Source organism: Erpetoichthys calabaricus, chromosome 1 (genome assembly GCF_900747795.2).
Source record: "Erpetoichthys calabaricus chromosome 1, fErpCal1.3, whole genome shotgun sequence".
In the NCBI taxonomy this organism is placed as follows: domain Eukaryota; kingdom Metazoa; phylum Chordata; class Cladistia; order Polypteriformes; family Polypteridae; genus Erpetoichthys; species Erpetoichthys calabaricus.
Window position 1 is genome coordinate 259,346,600 of NC_041394.2, and position 18,356 is coordinate 259,364,955.

General features: G+C 39.3%; 1 protein-coding gene across 1 annotated transcript in view; it reads left to right on the plus strand.

Annotated features, from left to right (window-relative positions):
• Positions 1 to 18,356, plus strand: part of col7a1l (collagen type VII alpha 1-like) — a 548,766-nt gene that overhangs the window by 409,579 nt on the left and 120,831 nt on the right. The window contains exons 83-86 of the mRNA XM_051929632.1: positions 1,815 to 1,850; positions 2,329 to 2,388; positions 2,704 to 2,829; positions 17,728 to 17,799. Of these exons, the coding sequence (XP_051785592.1) occupies positions 1,815 to 1,850; positions 2,329 to 2,388; positions 2,704 to 2,829; positions 17,728 to 17,799 (294 nt within the window). The remainder of the gene's footprint in view (positions 1 to 1,814; positions 1,851 to 2,328; positions 2,389 to 2,703; positions 2,830 to 17,727; positions 17,800 to 18,356) is intronic.

The following is an 18,356-nucleotide window of genomic DNA, read 5'->3' on the forward strand; positions in this document are numbered from 1 at the left end:
ATTTTCTTCCAAGTGCAGCATACATTTGGACAGGAACACACAATCATTTACATTGGATGAACAGAGTTACCAGTTCACCTTATCCACAGATCTATCAAGGAAATCAGAGTACCACAAGGAAGCCGGTGTGGACGCTGGGAGAATGAGCAGAACGGATTTGTGTGTTTAGAGTTTGTAAACAGGAAGAGTTAGAATGCATTGACCAACACTACACTAAATCGTAGAATAATTTTGATGAGAAATGGCCTTTAATGCCAGCCCAGCTTGTTGTTCCTATCATCCCATTACTCCAATATGACATCACGTTGAATTTTGAAGATCTCTAAAGAAACATTTACACAACTACTAGTTGGAGGGTGTGTCAAACTTAAAGACAATAGATGTTGATCTCATCACCTGAGTATATTGATTTTTATGACTAGAAATCACTGGGGATGTTAAATTCCCTATTCCCTGACAGAGCCAGAGCAATACTAAGGGTTTTCTTTTTGCCATTCTGCCATAAAATGTAAAACATGCTCTATTTTCAAAATGCTGCTCTTAACATTTGAAGCTCTCCACAGTCTTGCTCCGCCCTATCTTAGTGATCTTTTACAGACTTATACCCCTTCCTGCACTCTCAGATCCTCATCTCCATCTTCACTTTCTGTCCACACATTAAATTTTGTTTTACAGGAGCCAGAGCTTTCTACTACAGTGCCCCTCAATGCTGGAATTCTCTCCCTGCTCATATTCGACAACTAGATTCAATAACAAAATTCAAATCTATTCTTAAAACACACCTCTTCAAATTGGCATATCAAGTATGATTTTATTATTTCCCAATTGATTTGTTGTAAGCTTGTTACTTCTATTTTGCTGTATTGTTGTTAATTTTATTTTTATCTGTTCCTATTTATATTTTATTGTTGTTTAATTCCTTCTAAGGAGACCTTGTATGTCTAGAAAGGCACCCAATAAATAAAATGTATTATTATTATTATTTATTTTATTATTAAGTCACAGACTACTCGGACCAAGTCATTGGGTATGTCACATTAGGCAATCATCTTCACAGAAGCATGGCCGTTGACTACCTTCTGACTCGCCAAGATTACGTAAATAAAGTCTATGACTATAAATTCGCTAGAAAGGTAATATAATGTGACATGGCTTTTGATAAATGTGGCTATGGTTCTATATAGAAAGGAACAATTTCTATCATTTGTGCAAAATCTAACCTTAATAAGTTTCAATCTTTATCTCAATGTTCTTGTTAAAGAATTTATATTGAAGCAACAACTGATATATAAGCTAACATCCTTTTAGATTTCTGTATGCTGTGCTGATGTAGATGGTGATAAGTTCATTAAAACTTTCTCATAAGGCCAACTTTCAAGTTTTAAACCTCCCATAGTATATTCAACTCTAAAATGTGTTCTTTTTACATGTAATGCTTTATACTTATTTATTTTAAATTTTATCTGCCACAAATCTAATGGAAGCCTGTATTTTGTTTAAGCTTAGCACAATATCCCCTAGAGGCAACAACAATGTAGTAAATTATAAAAGACTAGAAAAAAAGGGAAATAAGGAAGAGCAACATGAAGAATGTGGTTATTCAAGCTAGCACTGAGTGGAAAAAAGATGTGCTGTAAAATGATAAATACAGTTTTCACCAGATTTGCAACAGTATTGAAATTCTTTCATTTTATTGTCCATTTTCTGCTGTTTTATTTATTTATTTGAGTGATTATCATAGATATCAAAATGAGGCCATGCAGCTTGATTCAACATGTTAATAGTTATATTTTCCTCTCATTATTTTTGTTAAGGGAGCTCAAGGGGAAATAGGTGAAAAGGGGCAAAAGGTACAGTATGCTTTGATTTTGTTCTATGGTCAACTTAACAGAAATGAGTGATTATTCATTTTTTTCCACTGAGTTGAGTTATTGCCTGCTTACTGCTGTTGGAAATTGTGCTGAGGGGATTTTTATCGTTCAGAAAAATTAAAATTAAAACAAATTTTATGTGATGTAAAATCAATCAAATCATGTAAAAAAGCCAAACATATAGATCATCACTAATTTGTCTTAAAATTAACTTGGAAACTCCCATGCATTATGTATTTGTTTATTTTTCTATTGGACTACAAATGTCTATAAATGAAGGCTGGAGAGTTTAGAGCTCCCTAATATAACTAAGCATTAGGGGAATAGATTGATTAGAATTGTCTGAATCCTTAAAGTTTTTATTTAAGTAAGCTGCGGGCAATAATGCTGTTTTAAGTACTTTACTATATAATCATATTTTTTTTAAATAAAGGACTGTATAATTTTCCCTTGTTAGGGAGAGCCTGGGATTGGTTTCAGGGGACCAATTGGACAAGCAGGACCTCCTGGGAATAAGGTATTATTCCTGTTAGATGCTTTATATAAAATAGAATTGTTATTTCATATATGGCTTAAAAAAGATGTGCTTTCTAAATTTCTTAAATACTTATCTGTATTTTGATAATCAATTCAAGTCTGTAATAAGCACTGCCAAAAAGGCAGGTTTGTCATCACAATAACAGTAGGTTTTGGATGAATCATAAACAGTTAACTCTCATATACAGTTATAGATTAAAAGTAAATGATTAAACTATATACCTTACATAAAATATACTGTTTATTTTGCAGTGGCATAGATTGTTAATAAAGCAATAATTTGTTCGACAAACAGGGAGAGCCTGGTGCTCCAGGACCGCCAGGTGCCCAGGGTATCCAGGGCATCAGAGGAAATCCAGGGATTCCAGGCACATCTGGTATGAAAGGACCCCCAGGTCCACCTGGACCTCCAGGAGAAGAGGTGAGTGAAACCACTGTTTATATATATATATATATATATATATATATATATATATATATATATATATATATATATATATATATATATATATACATACAGTACATAGAGTGTACTGTAAAGGGAGTAGAAGAGCCCCGAGCTCAGACACAACTACACCAGAGACAGTCTCAGGATCAAATGAATGCTTCTCATTAAACCCCCAGTGCAAGGTGAAGGGCTCCTTTTTAAACCATTGTCTCCAGAAAACCTTTCTGAGTTAGGCATAAACACTATAGAATAGGGGATCTATCTCGTGACACCTCTACCTGGCAGCCCCCACAGAACCACCAATGCTGTCTTGTGAGCGTCCATAGCCTGCCACAGGGGATGTTGCCACCCAGTGTAGGGGGGGAAACAAACTGAACATGGGAAGCAGCCTTCCACTGCTTTTTTGTTTCTTCTGGCCTTCCAAAGAGCAAAAGAATTGATAAACATCCCAGTAAGGGATGTGTCCCAGCTAGGTAAAAGATATATATATATATATATATATATATATATATATATATATATATATATATATATATATATATATATATTGTGACGGATGCCATGCCTGGCCGGGATGCCCCTTCACCACATCTGCCAGGGTGACAAGGGTGGGGAAACCCAGTATCTCCCTATGGATACTAGATGGCAGCCTCCCTGGGTTGCAGCAGTGCCTCGGACTCCCCCAGGGCTTAATGGGGGTTGGAGTTCTGTGCAGCTCTGCGGGGTTCCACAGGTGTTGCCAGGGGGTGCTGCAACAGGAGTGGCTAGCCCCTGTTGGGCACTGGTTTCGCCTTACCCGGAAGTGCGGCCGGATGTTGCCAATCAAGCACCTGGAGCACTTCCGGGTACCCAATAAAAGGGGGCCAACAACCACCACTCAGCGGCCAGAATCGGGAGGTAGAGGACGAGGTTGCCAGGGAGGAATGGTGGAGGAAGAGAAAGTGCTTGGTTTGGTGTACAGTAATCCCTCGCTATATCGCGCTTCGCCTTTCGTGGCTTCACTCCATCGCGGATTTTATATGTAAGCATATTTAAATATATATCACGGATTTTTCGCTGCTTCGCGGGTTTCTGCGGACAATGGGTCTTTTAATTTCTGGTACATGCTTCCTCAGTTGGTTTGCCCAGTTGATTTCATACAAGGGACGCTATTGGCAGATGGCTGAGAAGCTACCCAGCTTACTTTTCTCTTTCTCTTGCGCTGACTTTCTCTGATCCTGACGTAGGGGGATTGAGCAGGGGGGCTGTTCGCACACCTAGACGATACGGACGCTCCTCTAAAAATGCTGAAAGATTATCTTCACGTTGCTATCTTTTGTGCAGCTGCTTCCTGAAACGACATGCTGCACAGTGCTTCGCATACTTAAAAGCTCGAAGGGCACGTATTGATTTTTGCTTGCTTGTTTTTCTCTCTCTCTCTTTCTCTTTCTGTGCTCTTGACGGAGGGGTGTGAGCTGCCGCCTTCAACAGCTTTGTGCCCCGGTGCTTCGCATACTTAAAAGCCAAACAGCCCTATTGATTTTCCTCTGCCTTTCTGACAGTCCCTGCTCCTGACTCCTTTGAAGAGGAAGATATGTTTGCATTCTTTTAATTGTGAGACGGGACTGTCATCTCTGTCTTGTCATGGAGCACAATTTAAACTTTTGAAAAAGAGACAAATGTTTGTTTGCAGTGTTTGAATAACGTTCCTGTCTCTCTACAACCTCCTGTGTTTCTGCGCAAATCTGTGACCCAAGCATGACAATATAAAAATAACCATATAAACATATGGTTTCTACTTCGCGGATTTTCTTATTTCGCGTGTGGCTCTGGAACACAACCCCCGCGATGGAGGAGGGATAACTGTACTGTACTGTGCCTGGGAGACTGTTGTGGCTGGAGGGATTACGGAGAAGATATGTCCTCCAGCTGAAGAAAAATAAACAGATTGTTTTATTTTACCCGTGCCTCCGTGTCAATCTGTATATATTTATATTGTCACAAAAATGACCAAAAGACATTGGGAGGGTTTGGGGCAGCCACCCATATAATTTTTCCCAGCTGCAAAACTGATTAATAAGAACAGACATGTTCACACAACTGAGTCCAAAACAGAACTGATTAACTGGAAGCAAGATGGTGGCTTTAAAGGCTAATAGAGGAAGTGATGTCATCAGGACCGGAACCAGACTGGAACCGGAACTGACGTTGTTGGCTGTCCCAGAACCGGGCAGGGTTTCCCGGAGAAGGGTCTGCAAGGGATTGACAGAGAGAATTAGTACACTTCGCCACCCCCTGGTCTGGTGTGGAATTACATCAATTCAGGCCCTTTAGTTGTCCCCTAAACACGCATGTGTGACAATATATATAAAAACTTAAGTCATCTGCAATTTTGTTTATTTGTTTGTTAGGTAAAACTTAACTCATCTGCAATCTTGTTCAATTGGAACAAGAAAGTCTTTAATAAAGCCACTTTTCAAAAACCTAAAACAGAGAGTGGGATGACTTTTATTACTTGTTGTGAATATTTGTACTGTGTGACTATGGTAAGCATACTGTCTGTCTTTGTTTAGCTTTGGAAAGAAAATGTCGCTCAAACCTCTCTCTGTATGCTTTACTTTGAATTCCAATCATCAATATTCATTACCAATTTACTGGCCACTCGTATCCACATCATTCCTTCAAATGGTGATCTCTGTCCTCCCTGTTGCAGCTTCTTAAATTTCCTTGGACTACTCGTCATGGAGGTGGCTTAGCCACCATTTTTAAAAGCTGTCTTAAATGTATATTTTGCCTGTCAAAATGTTTACTTGTCTTTTAAGGTGCAACTCATGATGATTAATGTCACTACCCCTGGACCTCCTACCTAAAGAAGCTTCTCAGTCAGAACAGGGAACATTTCCTCATCCTCCCCTCCCATTAAATGTGGCATTCCCCAAAGGTTCAATTTTAGGGCCTCTTTTATTCTCACTATACATGCAATCCCTTGGATCTATCTTCAAAAAATGTATTTTTTGTATCATTTTTATGCAGATGACATACGATTTTACCCACCAGTTACGACTGATAGCACCTGCTCTCTGAAGAACCTGTTCAATTGCTTAGATGATATTAAATGCTAGATGGCAAAGAACTTCCTTCAACTAAATTAAATCAAAACTGATGTAATTATATTTGGCCCCCCAATCTCTGTCACTAGCCTTAGCAGCACGATTGATCCACTTTCCATAAATTTGCATAATGAAGTTTAAAACCTCTGTGTGTTTTTGGATACTTCATTGAATTTTAATAAGAAGATCAGCTTTTATAGTCTTACAACTATAGCCAAATTAAAGCCGATTTTTATCTCCTAAGGACCTGGAAACAGTTATCCATGCTTTTATCACCTTCTTGGCTTGACTACTGTAATTCCCTGTATATGAGGCTGCCCTGTCCCACACTTTCTAGACGTTTAACTGGAACAAAGGAAAGATTGCATATCACTTCTGTTCTAACTCATTTGTATTGGTTACCTGTGATATACAGAGTTAATTTTAAAATTTTATATTAGTTTTTAAAGCACTAAATGGATTAGCCCCTCAATACATTTCAGATTTGCCATTTCAGCCTCCCTCCCAGTCACTTAGGTCATCCTCACAACAGCTCATCTCAGTTCCTCATTCATGTCTCAAAACCAAAAGCAACCGGGCTTTCTATGTAGTTGCCCCAAGACTTTGGAATACTCTCCCGTCCAACATTAAGTCCTGCCCTGCTATTGATGAGTTTAAATCTAAATTGAAGAACCACCTTTTTTCTCTTGCTTTCATTTAAGTTTGAGGTTCTCCTAGGATTTTTGTCAAGTCCACTAATATGTTACTTTTAATCTCATTTTAATAACTCTTACCATTCTTCTTCTTAATTTTTTGTTTATCGTATTACATCCATCCATCCAAACCCGCTATATCCTAACTACAGGGTCACGGGGGTCTTTTGGAGCCAATCCCAGCCAACACAAGGCGCAAGGCAGGAAACAAACCCCGGGCAGGGTGCCAGCCCACCGCAGGGCACACACAAACACACACCAAGCACACACTAGGGACAATTTAGAATCGCCAATGCACCTAACCTGCAAGTCGTTGGACTGTGGGAGAAAACCGGAGTACCCGAAGGAAACCCACGCAGACACGGGGATAACATGCAAACTCCACACAGGGAAGACCCGGGAAGTGAACCCAGGTCTTTTTGTATGCACGTTTTCAGGTTATTTTACGTATACATTTTATATTCTAGTACGTTATATATGTTAATTTATTTATATATTTTACTATGTATGTAGTATTTGTTATTCAATTCTTTTTAACTGGAAAGCACTTTTGGTTAGCTCCTGTTGCTTTTAAATGTGCTATATAAATAAATGACTTGACTTGACACAAAGTGCTATGTTAAATTTGCAGAATATTGTGCTGATTATATTGTTCAATGAATTTTGTTTTACCTATTGTATGTAACTATAAGCTTAATAAAATCAACATAAAAACTGACACTCAATGTATTTGCTGAATAAACAGTTCAGAATTAACTGCTTAAATTACCTTGCAAGAAATATCTTAAAACAGCTTTCAAATATACAGTGGAAGAACACATCAAGTTGTACTTTTAATGTCACCAGTAAACTAAAGTTCTGTGTTTAAATAATAAATACTAACACAGCATAAGGCCAACTGAAAGCCATGATTAACAATCAACCCACTAAACCAATTAGGGAAGACATAAAAACATTACAGTAGACATAATGGCATCTATGCTGAATTGTAACCGTAGCTTATGGTTTAACTAAACTTTTTTAAGCGCCTTACTTCATACTTCATGAACAGGGTAAATTTCCTTTCTATAATCTCTTTTCAAGTATTAAAAGACATTTAATACAATGCAAATAATCATTTTTAATTACAGGAGAGTTAACTGTGAGAAGGTGAGGATGTGGGCTTCTGGAGTCTACAGCGGTATAGGGCTAATACCTCACGGATCCTTCACGTGATTACTATCCATGTGAAGTCTGCATATTCTGGTGTACGCATGCGTTTTTCCCAGGGGCTCTGGTTTTCTTGCCACATCTCCAAAGACATGCAGGTTAATTTAACTGGCAAGTCTGATCTAGCAACCCTAAATTGGAACAGTAAAATGCTGGTTCAAAAAGTATGGCTTTGTAAATGAAATTATTAGCTCAACCTACATTTTTTCCTACTGCATTATACATTGTACGCGTACAGTGATGGCAGCAGTTTGTCGTGATGTTACTTCTGTCAGACGAAGTCCAGAGGTTTGGACATGTAATACATACTAACATACTTAGAAAAGTCTCTGGAATGTCTTTTGTTTGTGATTCAGGCCTTTAACATTCCAACTCACAAAGTTAACTGTCCGATCATGGAGACATTGATTCTGAATTTTTTATGTCATTTTGTAGTCTTAACTGAAAGTGAGACAGTTTTGACCTTAATTTCCAATTTTCCCAGGAGTTATTGCCATGCAGTCTATTGTCACGTTGGCATTTATCATTATAAAGATTAAAAGGATAGATTAGATATAGCTTGGTCTTTTTCTCTCCACCCCTAGTCCCCCCACCCCCCATTTTGCCTCCTCACTTGAGGCTGGACCAGACTTCACAAAGTCCCAGTCCTCTGACATACCTAGAGACAGAGCACGTCCAAAATAAAACAAGCCCCTCAGCAGCGGCGTACAAGGATTACAATTGAGATATCTATTGCTAATACAGTCCAAATACTATAAGCATAAAATATAATCTTTAACAGTCTTGAAATAGTAAGATAGTAAACCCAGGAAATGGTATTAAAAAGTGGCTCTGGATAAGCACAGTAAGCCCTAAAACAGTAATAACAATAACAATAAACTAAGGGTATGATGTTTAACAGTATCCTTTTTTAAAAATAAATAAATAAAAAATAAAATTAAAAGTTACTAATTTAATTTCTTCCACACATACATATACGCATATAATTGTAATTAAAACATAAACAGAATGTGGCTGAGAAGGGAAAAGGATGTATAATTACGGTACCAGTATTATTGCAAGCGGATCAGACAGCCGGTAAGATCTTCTTTGCCATGCCATGACAGGGTGCAACTCACAATCGTATTTCTGAAGAGTGTCGGGTCCAGTTTTCTTAGTTGTTTTTCTGCTTCCTCTGTAGTGGTAAAGATGTAATGCTTGCCTTGAATGTCCACTTTCAGTTTGCCAGGATACAAGAGGCTGTATCTGAGCTTGGCTTTCCGTAAGCGCTGTTTAATGTTGTAAAAAGCGGCTTGTTTAGCAGTTGTTGAGGGTGAGAAATCAGGGAAGATACGAATGTGGTTATTTTCAAATATAATCTCTTGTTTCTGTCTGAGAAGTGACATTACATTAATTTTAGATTGTAATTTGATCCCCGTATGCAGTAAGCTGCTGTTATTTCAGTGTCTGATTCAAAGTCCTCTCCAGTCATTTTTGAGAATAGTTCAGCTACGAATTTCACTGGGTTTGGACTTTCACGATTCTCTGTGAGACCTTCGATTCTAATATTATTCCTTCTGAACCTATCTTCCATAGCAGTAAATCTGTGTCCGAGTTTTTTGCATTCGGAATTCGCAGCTGTTGCTTTTCCGTCAGCGGTGGATGCCAGATGTTCAGCTGTTTCAATATGAGTCGTGAATGATAGCTTAACATCTTCCAGCTGATCGCCAAGGGCTCTCAGTTTTTGCTCAAACTTAGATGCATTTTCCTGAATGTATTCCTCAGTTTTTTCCAGCATACCTTTAAAGGCTGCCTCAAAGCGATTATATACACGTTTCTCGAAGTCTTTAATATCCTGCTGCAGCTCCTGCAGCTCCAGCTGCAGCTTCTCGTTTGTCTTGAGTGTACCATTTATTTCTTTCTTTATATCTTTCTTGAGCTCATTTATGTCACAAGCAGTGGCCGTGGCCATTGTAGTGATCATTACCTTCAGTTCGGACAGATCGTTTTGGCCTTCATGCTCCGCAGGTGAAGCGGCAAGCCCTATTACAGCCGATGCTCCCAGCTCGCGAGGAATAGATGAAAACGTGGACTGCAAGGCCATTTCCAGTTTCAAGTGATCTTCTGGAATTGACAAGCTTTGATATTTTCCAATTAATTCACTTTTTATGGAGAAAGTTTACTCCCTTAATTGTATTCTAAGAATGACACACCTGCCATTCAGAGTGGGTTCCATCCAGCTAATAAAGACAAAAAGACAAGGCAAAACACATCTTCTTGTTACAGCTACTTACGAATTAGCTGAAGCTAGGAAATGCTTGAATGATAATGTCACTCTTTAGGGGCCAATTTATTAACTATGTCCTAGCCCAACTCAGGGCATACCTTGTCAATAAATTCAACAACAACAAGTTAAACGGAAGAGACTGAAATGCATGGGTACATTTAGTGTACTCTAAAAAAGTAAGATACACTGCATGATCCACATCAAAGATTCAGTGTGACACAGGTTTTCAGTGCTGAAAATGAATCCTGATGATGAAGTGGAACTTACTTTGACACAAACCCAGCTAAGAGACACTTCAGCAACTGTCATACATCATTAAACATATTAGGAATCCTGTACAAACCCTACACTGTCTATATATACTAACACACTAAATGTTTTGCCTACTTATACTCACACAGAATTCAAGATAGTATGTTATTTAAAATCATTACTATCTGAAATGGCACAAAACTATCAGAATTTTAATTGTATTACTTTAAGGTAAGGTTAATTATTATAATAAAAAGATACTGCAAATAGTGGTTTCCTCTGGGTGCTCCGGTTTCCTCCCACAGTCCAAAGACATGCAGGTTAGGTGCATTAGCAATTCTAAGTTGTCCCTAGTGTGTGTGTGTGTGTGTGTGTGTGTGTGTGTGTGCATGCGTGCCCTGCGGTGGGCTGGCGCCCTGCCTGGGGTTTGTTTCCTGCCTTGCGCCCTGTGTTGGCTGGGATTGGCTCCAGCAGACCCCCATGACCCTGTGGTTAGGATATAGCTGGTGTGGATAATGGATGGATACTGGAAATAGGTCTCTTCTGACATCTATGCACCATCTACTGGTGGCTATGAAAATGACAACACATAAATGACAGTAAAGGAAAGTAATTGGTCAGCCAAAAGAGGTGTGTCAAATGATATAAAAATTAAAGTTTGAATATGCAAATATTCAAATTGATTCAAATATAGGTTAAAAGTTCTAAGTGCTACTACTTTATATACCATTTTATGTTTCATTGTTATTATTATTCTTTTCTTTTTTTGTTTAGTTTGAGGTGAATTGTGCCCAGATGCAGCCTTCAAACAAAACAGATACTTGAAAAATATAGCCCTTCACAAAAACAGGACTTGTGGTATGATCAAAAAGAACAGTTAAACCGGGACACTTCACATGCCTGTAATGCATGTATGAAACCCAGACAAAATTGCTTATCTTTACTTAAACATTTTTTAATTAATTCATTACTTTATTTTTCCTCCTGGCTTTTTGGTCGTCAGGACCTGAAGACATAAAGTCAGTACCGATCCTTCTTTTATTTAAATCAAGGCACTCTGAGTCTATCTTTTTCACTAATGAAATAATTTAATGTACTAACTGTTGCAGTGTAATGATCTTTAAATATGTCCTCCTGATTATCTGCTTCTTCTTTCAGCTGCTCCCATTAGGGGTTGCCACAGCAGATCATCTTCTTCCATATCTTTCTGTCCTTTGCATCTTGTTATGTTACACCCATCACCTGCATGTCCTCTCTCACCACATCCATAAACCTTCGCTTAGGCCTTCCTCTTTTCCTCTTCCCTGGCAGCTCTATCCTTAGCATCCTTCTCCCAATATACCCAGGGCGGAGTGGTGGCTCTGAGGCTAAGGATCTGCGCTGGTATCCCGAAAATTGCCGGTTCGAATCGCCGTCACTGCCAAAAGAGATCCTACTCTGCTGGGCCCTTGAGCAAGGCCCTTAACCTTCAATTGCTCCAGGGGCGTTGTACATTGGCTGACCCTGTGCTCTGACCCCAAGGGGTATGCGAAAACTAACAAATTCCTAATACAAGAAATTGTAAAAGGCGAAATAAAGAACAACAAAAAAAAATCTCTCCTCTGCACATGTCCAAACCAACACAATCTTGCCTCTCTGACTTTGTCTCCCAACCATCCAACTTGAGCTGACCCTCTAATGTACTCATTTCTAATTCTATCCATCCTCGTCACTCCCAATGCAAATCTTAGCATCTTTAACTCTGCTACCTCCAGCTCTGTCTCCTGATTTCTGTTCAGAGCCACCGTCTCCAACATATAACATAGCTGGTCTCACTACCATCCCGCACACCTTCCCTTTCACTCTTGCTGATACCCGTCTGTCACAAATTACTCCTGACACTCTTTTCCATCCATTCCAACCTGCCTGCACTCTCTTTTTCATCTCTCTTCCACAATCCCCATTACTCTGTACTGTTGATCCAAAGTATTTAAACTCATCCACCTTCGCCAACTCTACTCCCTGCATCCTCACCATTCCACTGACCTCCCCCTCATTTACACACATGTATTCTGTCTTGTTCCTATCTCCACCTCTCCAGGGTCTCCTCAATCTGCTCCCTACTATCGCTACAGATCACAATGTCATCAGCAAACATCATAGTCCATGGGGACTCCTGTCTAATCTCGTCTGTCAACCTGTCCATCACCATTGCAAATAAGAAAGAGCTCAGAGCCGATCCCTGATGTAATCCCACCTCTGCCTTGAATGCATCCGACACTCCTACCGCAGACCTCACCACAGTCACACTTCCCTCGTACATATCCTGTACAACTCTTATGTACTTCTCTGCCACTCCCGACTTCCTCATATAATACCACAGCTCCTCTCGAGGCACCCTGTCATATGCTTTCTCCAGTTCCACAAAGATGCAATACAACTCCTTCTGGCCTTCTCTAAACTTCTCCATCAACATCCTCAGAGTAAACATCGCATCTGTGGTGCTCTTTCTTGGCATGAAACCATACTGCTGCTCACTAATCATCATCTCACTTCTTAACCTAGCTTCCACTACTCTTTCCCATAACTTCATGCTGTGGCTCATCAATTTTATTCCCATGCAGTTACTGCAGTCCTGCACATCCCCCTTATTGTTAAATATCGGCACCAGTACACTTCCTCTCCACTCCTCAGGCATCCTCTCACTTTCCAAGATTCCATTAAACAATCTGGTTAAAAACTCCACTGCCATCTTTCCTAAACACCTCCATGCTTCCATAGGTATGTCATATGGAGCAATGACCTTTCCATTCTTCATCCTCTTCATAGCTGTCCTTACTTCCTCCTTGCTAATCCGTTGCACTTCCTGATTCACTATCTCCACATCATCCAACCTCTTCTCTCTCTCGTTCTCTTCATTCATCAGCCTCTCAAATTACTCTTTCCATCTGCTCAACACACTCTCCTTGCTTGTGAGTACATTTCCATCTTTATCCTTTATCACCCTAACCTGCTACACATCTTTCCCAGCTCGGTCCCTCTGTCTAGCCAATCGGTACAGGTCCTTTTCTCCCTCCTTAGTGTCCAGTCTCTCATACAACTCATCATACGCCTTTTCTTTAGCCTTCGCCACCTCTCTCTTCACCTTGCGTCTTATCTCCTTGTACTCTTGTCTACTTTCTGCATCACTCTGACTATCCCACTTCTTCTTTGCCATCCTCTTCCTCTGTATACTCTCCTGTATTTCCTCATTCCATCACCAGGTTTCCTTTTCCTCCTTCCTCTTTCCAGATGTCATGCCAAGCACCCTTCTTGCTGTCACCCTTACTACTTCTGCTGTAGTTTCCCAGCTGTCTGGTAACTCTTCACTGCCACCCAGTGCCTGTCTCACCTCCTCCCTAAACTCAACCTTGCAGTCTTCCTTTTTCAACTTCCATCACTTGATCCTTGGCTCTGCCCTCACTCTCTTCCTCTTCTTGATCTCCAACATCATCCTACAGACCACCATCCTATGCTGCTTACCTACACTTTCCCCTGCCACCACTTTGCAGTCTTCAATCTCCTTCAGATCAACTCTTCTGCATAGGATGTAATCTACCTGTGTGCATCTTCCTCCACTCTTGTATGTAACCCTATGTTCCTCCCTCTTCTTAAAATTCGTTTTCACCACAGCCATGTCCATCCTTTTGGCAAAATCCACTATCCTCTGACCTTCTTCATTCCTCTCCTTGACACCATGCCTACCCATCACCTCCTCGTCTCCTCTGTTCCCTTCACCAACATGCCCATTGAAATCCGCTCCAATCACCACTTTCTGTCCCTTGGGTACACTGTTCATTACTTCATCCAACTCACTCCAAAAATCTTCTTTCTCATCCATTGCACACCCAACTTGCGGTGCATATGCACTAACAACATTCATCATCACACCTCCAATTTCCAGCTTCATAATCATTACTCTGTCTGACACTCTTTTCACCTCCAAAACACTCTTGGCATACTGTTCCATCAGAATAACCCCTACCCCATTTCTCTTCCCATCCACACCATGATAGAACAATTTGAATCCACCTCCAATCCACCTGGCCTTACTCCCCTTCCATTTAGTCTCTTGCACGCACAATATATCAACCTTCCTTCTCTCCATCATATCAGCTAACTCTCTCCCCTTACCAGTCATACTGCCAACATTCAAAGTTCCTACCCTCAGTTCCACTTTCTTTACTTTCCTCCCCTCCTCCTGCCTTCGGACACATCTCCCCCCTCTTCTTCTCCTCCTTCTTCTTCGGCCAACAGTAGCCCAATTTCCGCCAGCACCCTGTGGGCTAACAGTACTGGTGGTGGTTGTTGTTAACCTGGGGCTCGACCGATCCAGTATGTAAATTTGTATTGTTGTCCGCATATTGATTTGGCAAAATTTTACACCGGATGCCCTTCCTGACATAACCCTCCCCATTTATCCAGGCTTGGGACCGGCATGAAGAAACACACTGGTTTGTGCATCCCCTGTGGATATATTCACAGAAAACTTAAACTATACTACTAAGATAAGAAACAATACATGGCAACATTTTAAAACAAACTGTCAGAAGTGTAGGTTATAGTGTCAAAAAATATAAAATAAATAAATAAAATGAAGCTGGTGAAAGTTAGATGGAATGTGGGGTCACATTTTGAGGAGTGTTAGGTGTTGCAGGTGGAAGCCAGAGGTCAAAGAATAACATTCATGAGTGAAGCAGATCAAGATCAGGAGCAGAATGATATTTGAAAGCAGATCTCTTCTTAATACACCTGTTGATTGAAAAGCAGAGCACTGGGGTAGAAAAATCCATTTTGTTAATGACAATGCAAGCTAACAACTCAATATTACAAAAAAATCCATCCATCCATCCATTTTCCAACCCGCTGAATCCGAACACAGGGTCACGGGGGTCTGCTGGAGCCAATCCCAGCCAACACAGGGCACAAGGCAGGAACCAATCCTGGGCAGGGTGCCAACCCACCGCAGGACACACACAAACACACCCACACACCAAACACACACTAGAGTCAATTTAGAATCGCCAATCCACCTAACCTGCATGTCTTTGGACTGTGGGAGGAAACCTATGCAGACACGGGGAGAACATGCAAACTCCACGCAGGGAGGACCTGGGAAGCGAACCCAGGTCCCCAGGTCTCCCAACTGTGAGGCAGCAGCGCCACCGTGCCGCCTTACAAAAAATGTATCTGAAAAATATGATGTCTGAAGTAACACAGTGCCAAAATTAAATGTGAGGTAAAATAAACCATTCTTATCAAATCAAATATCAGTAGTTGTCCGTGAAGGAATTTGTACAAAATTGAATCTGCAACAAAACTTGGTGTATCAGTTCATAAAAAAAAAACATAAATTGTGTTTCAATTCCTGAAATTTGTGCCATTCACACAAGAAATCTTTTAAATTATGTGTGGAAGCATTTTCATGCATTAATCTTGCAGGTATCGTCCTGTGTTTTAGAATTTAAATAAGGATCTCTAGCAAAAGAAAAATAATGGGAAGTTTCCATATCCTCAACTAGGATAACAGCATAAAGGCTGACTTGGCAACGGTGACCTTCCATGTAGATCAGAGCCAAATCAAAATCACTTTTATTTGGCAGTACTTAATATACAGGAATTTAGCTTGGTAGCTTTGGAGCTGCTTATAACAGAATACAATACATACAAATAAGTCAAACAACATACATTGTAAACAGTTGTAGAACAGTGCAATTGAAAAGGAGATGTACAAATGAACGTGTGTATGTGTATAGTGTGTATGTAATATACATGCATACACATACATGTATACTTTCATATATGAAAGAACACACAAATAAGAGAGGAAGACAAACTAAATTATTGGTTTGTGAGGGCTATGGGTATAGATAAGACATTGTTTAAGTGTCTACTCCTTTTAGTTTTAATCAATCTAAAACATTTACCAGGGGACCTGCCTGAGATAAGTCAGTGGTGATCCTTCTGACATTATCAATGACACTAGGTGCATACAGGTCTGCAACAGCTGGAAGAACATGATTAAACTGCAATAATTAAAGAGAAAACTTGATAAGCATGATTATTTAAATAAAAACCTCCACCACTTCTTTATTTTATTGGCAATGACTGGTATTAATGTGAGTCCTTTGATTTGAAATTCATGGCCAAAAACTTACTGATAGATGAGCAAGCGACGCAGCTCACAGCATGAGTCAGGACATGCATGTATTAGAAAAACAACAACAAAAAAATAAGCACAAGTTACATTTCAAGCTACGTTAGCTAATCTGCATGTATCCATAATAGATTTTATGATGACTTTGATGACGTAGGAAATAAAAAATAAATCCAGGTAATGTTCCAATTTGGCTGATTTCCTACATATTTTTACACATTTTTTAGCTATTCACTAAATTCTTAATAGGTCTGGACTGCTCTCCACTATACTGTAGACAATAACGTGTTTTTAAGTTAACTTATTGATAAGCTGATATGTTTTAACGGATTGTGTATAATTGTGTAATTTTTGAGGAGAATAGGCAAAACTAAAGCATTTCAGAAGCTTTAAACATGCTGTACTTGTGGGTGTCAGCTATTGAGTGGATTTCGAAAAGCACTGACAGAACTTTCTATCCTATAATGACAGAGTTAGTTTGAGCAAATATAGAGAATTCATTTTAATGATTTTTGCCTGCCCAATCACCAGATCTTATTCCAGTGAAGCAGTTTTATGATGAGGTGGATGATGCTTTTCAGAGTGCACATATACCACGGGTTTATTTGAAATTACTGTATAATAGTGCCAGTTGCAGTTGACATAAACTATCAAATTCCTGTGCTTTACTTTCTCCACATTTTTCCAATTATATTCTAGTCCTTCTGATGGCAGGTTTGCTATTTGGGAGATACGCCTAATAAAACAGGGACTTCTAAATAATACAAGCAAAGCTTAAACACACAACTCACAAAATAAAAAGAAGCGGGAATCAACAGTAGTCCAACATCCTTGATTAAATTTAAAAGTGATGGTATACTCATAAAATAAAAATGTAAGGGAAAAAACATTTTCATTCCTCCTTTTTCATTTTCATAATTTTATCCTCTAATGTATTAATTATATAGTAATTTTGAATAGATATTCTATTATTCACCTTGTAATCTGGGGAGTTGACATTTAATGATAAAATTAGTACATGGCTGCTAGTCAAAGTTGTAGTTTTCTAGTTTTGAAATAGCTTCTAAGATGACATATTGTGTTTCAGCAAAAACCGAATTACCATTTACTACGTTACAATTCTTATATTCCACAGAAATGGTAAAGCAATCTGAAGTGACTTTAATGTTCGTTATTGTTATTCTTTAGGGAGAGCGTGGCAAAAGAGGGAAGAATGGGTCATCTGGAAGTCCTGGTCTGCCAGGTTTATCGGGAAAGGAGGTAAAGTATATGTATGTTTTACACAAAAGCTGAAAAGCGCTGAAGAAGAAGTGAATAATTAATGTGTTGTTTTAGTCAGCATTGTTATATTGCAAATGGATTTAGCATTTTGACTTGTATTCTCTAGCTGAAATTTTTGAGCCTCTTGAGTCAGACTCAACCACAGGGTCATCAGTTTTTGCTTCATCTGTATCCTGATTGTTTTCTTCTGTCATCCCTCTCCTAGTTTGTCTTGTAGTTAAGCACATCTGGATGGGGATAACCAGGTTCATGAACAGTGTCTACCCAACTGCAATAAGACTTATGAGCAATCAGTAATCTTGACTGGAACATCACATTGTGTCACTTTTACTTTCCACTTGCACTTTGTTATTTAATGGTGTTCGTGCTTATTGGTGTTTTCAGTCTGTCAGGGCATATGCAGGAAAGCATTGCAATGTACATATTACTTGTACTTATACATATGACAATAAATTCGAATCCTTGAAATAATATTGTGGAATGCTCTCAGGCAAAAGTACACAAATGATGTGGATGAAATGTTGCCATTGTGCTTT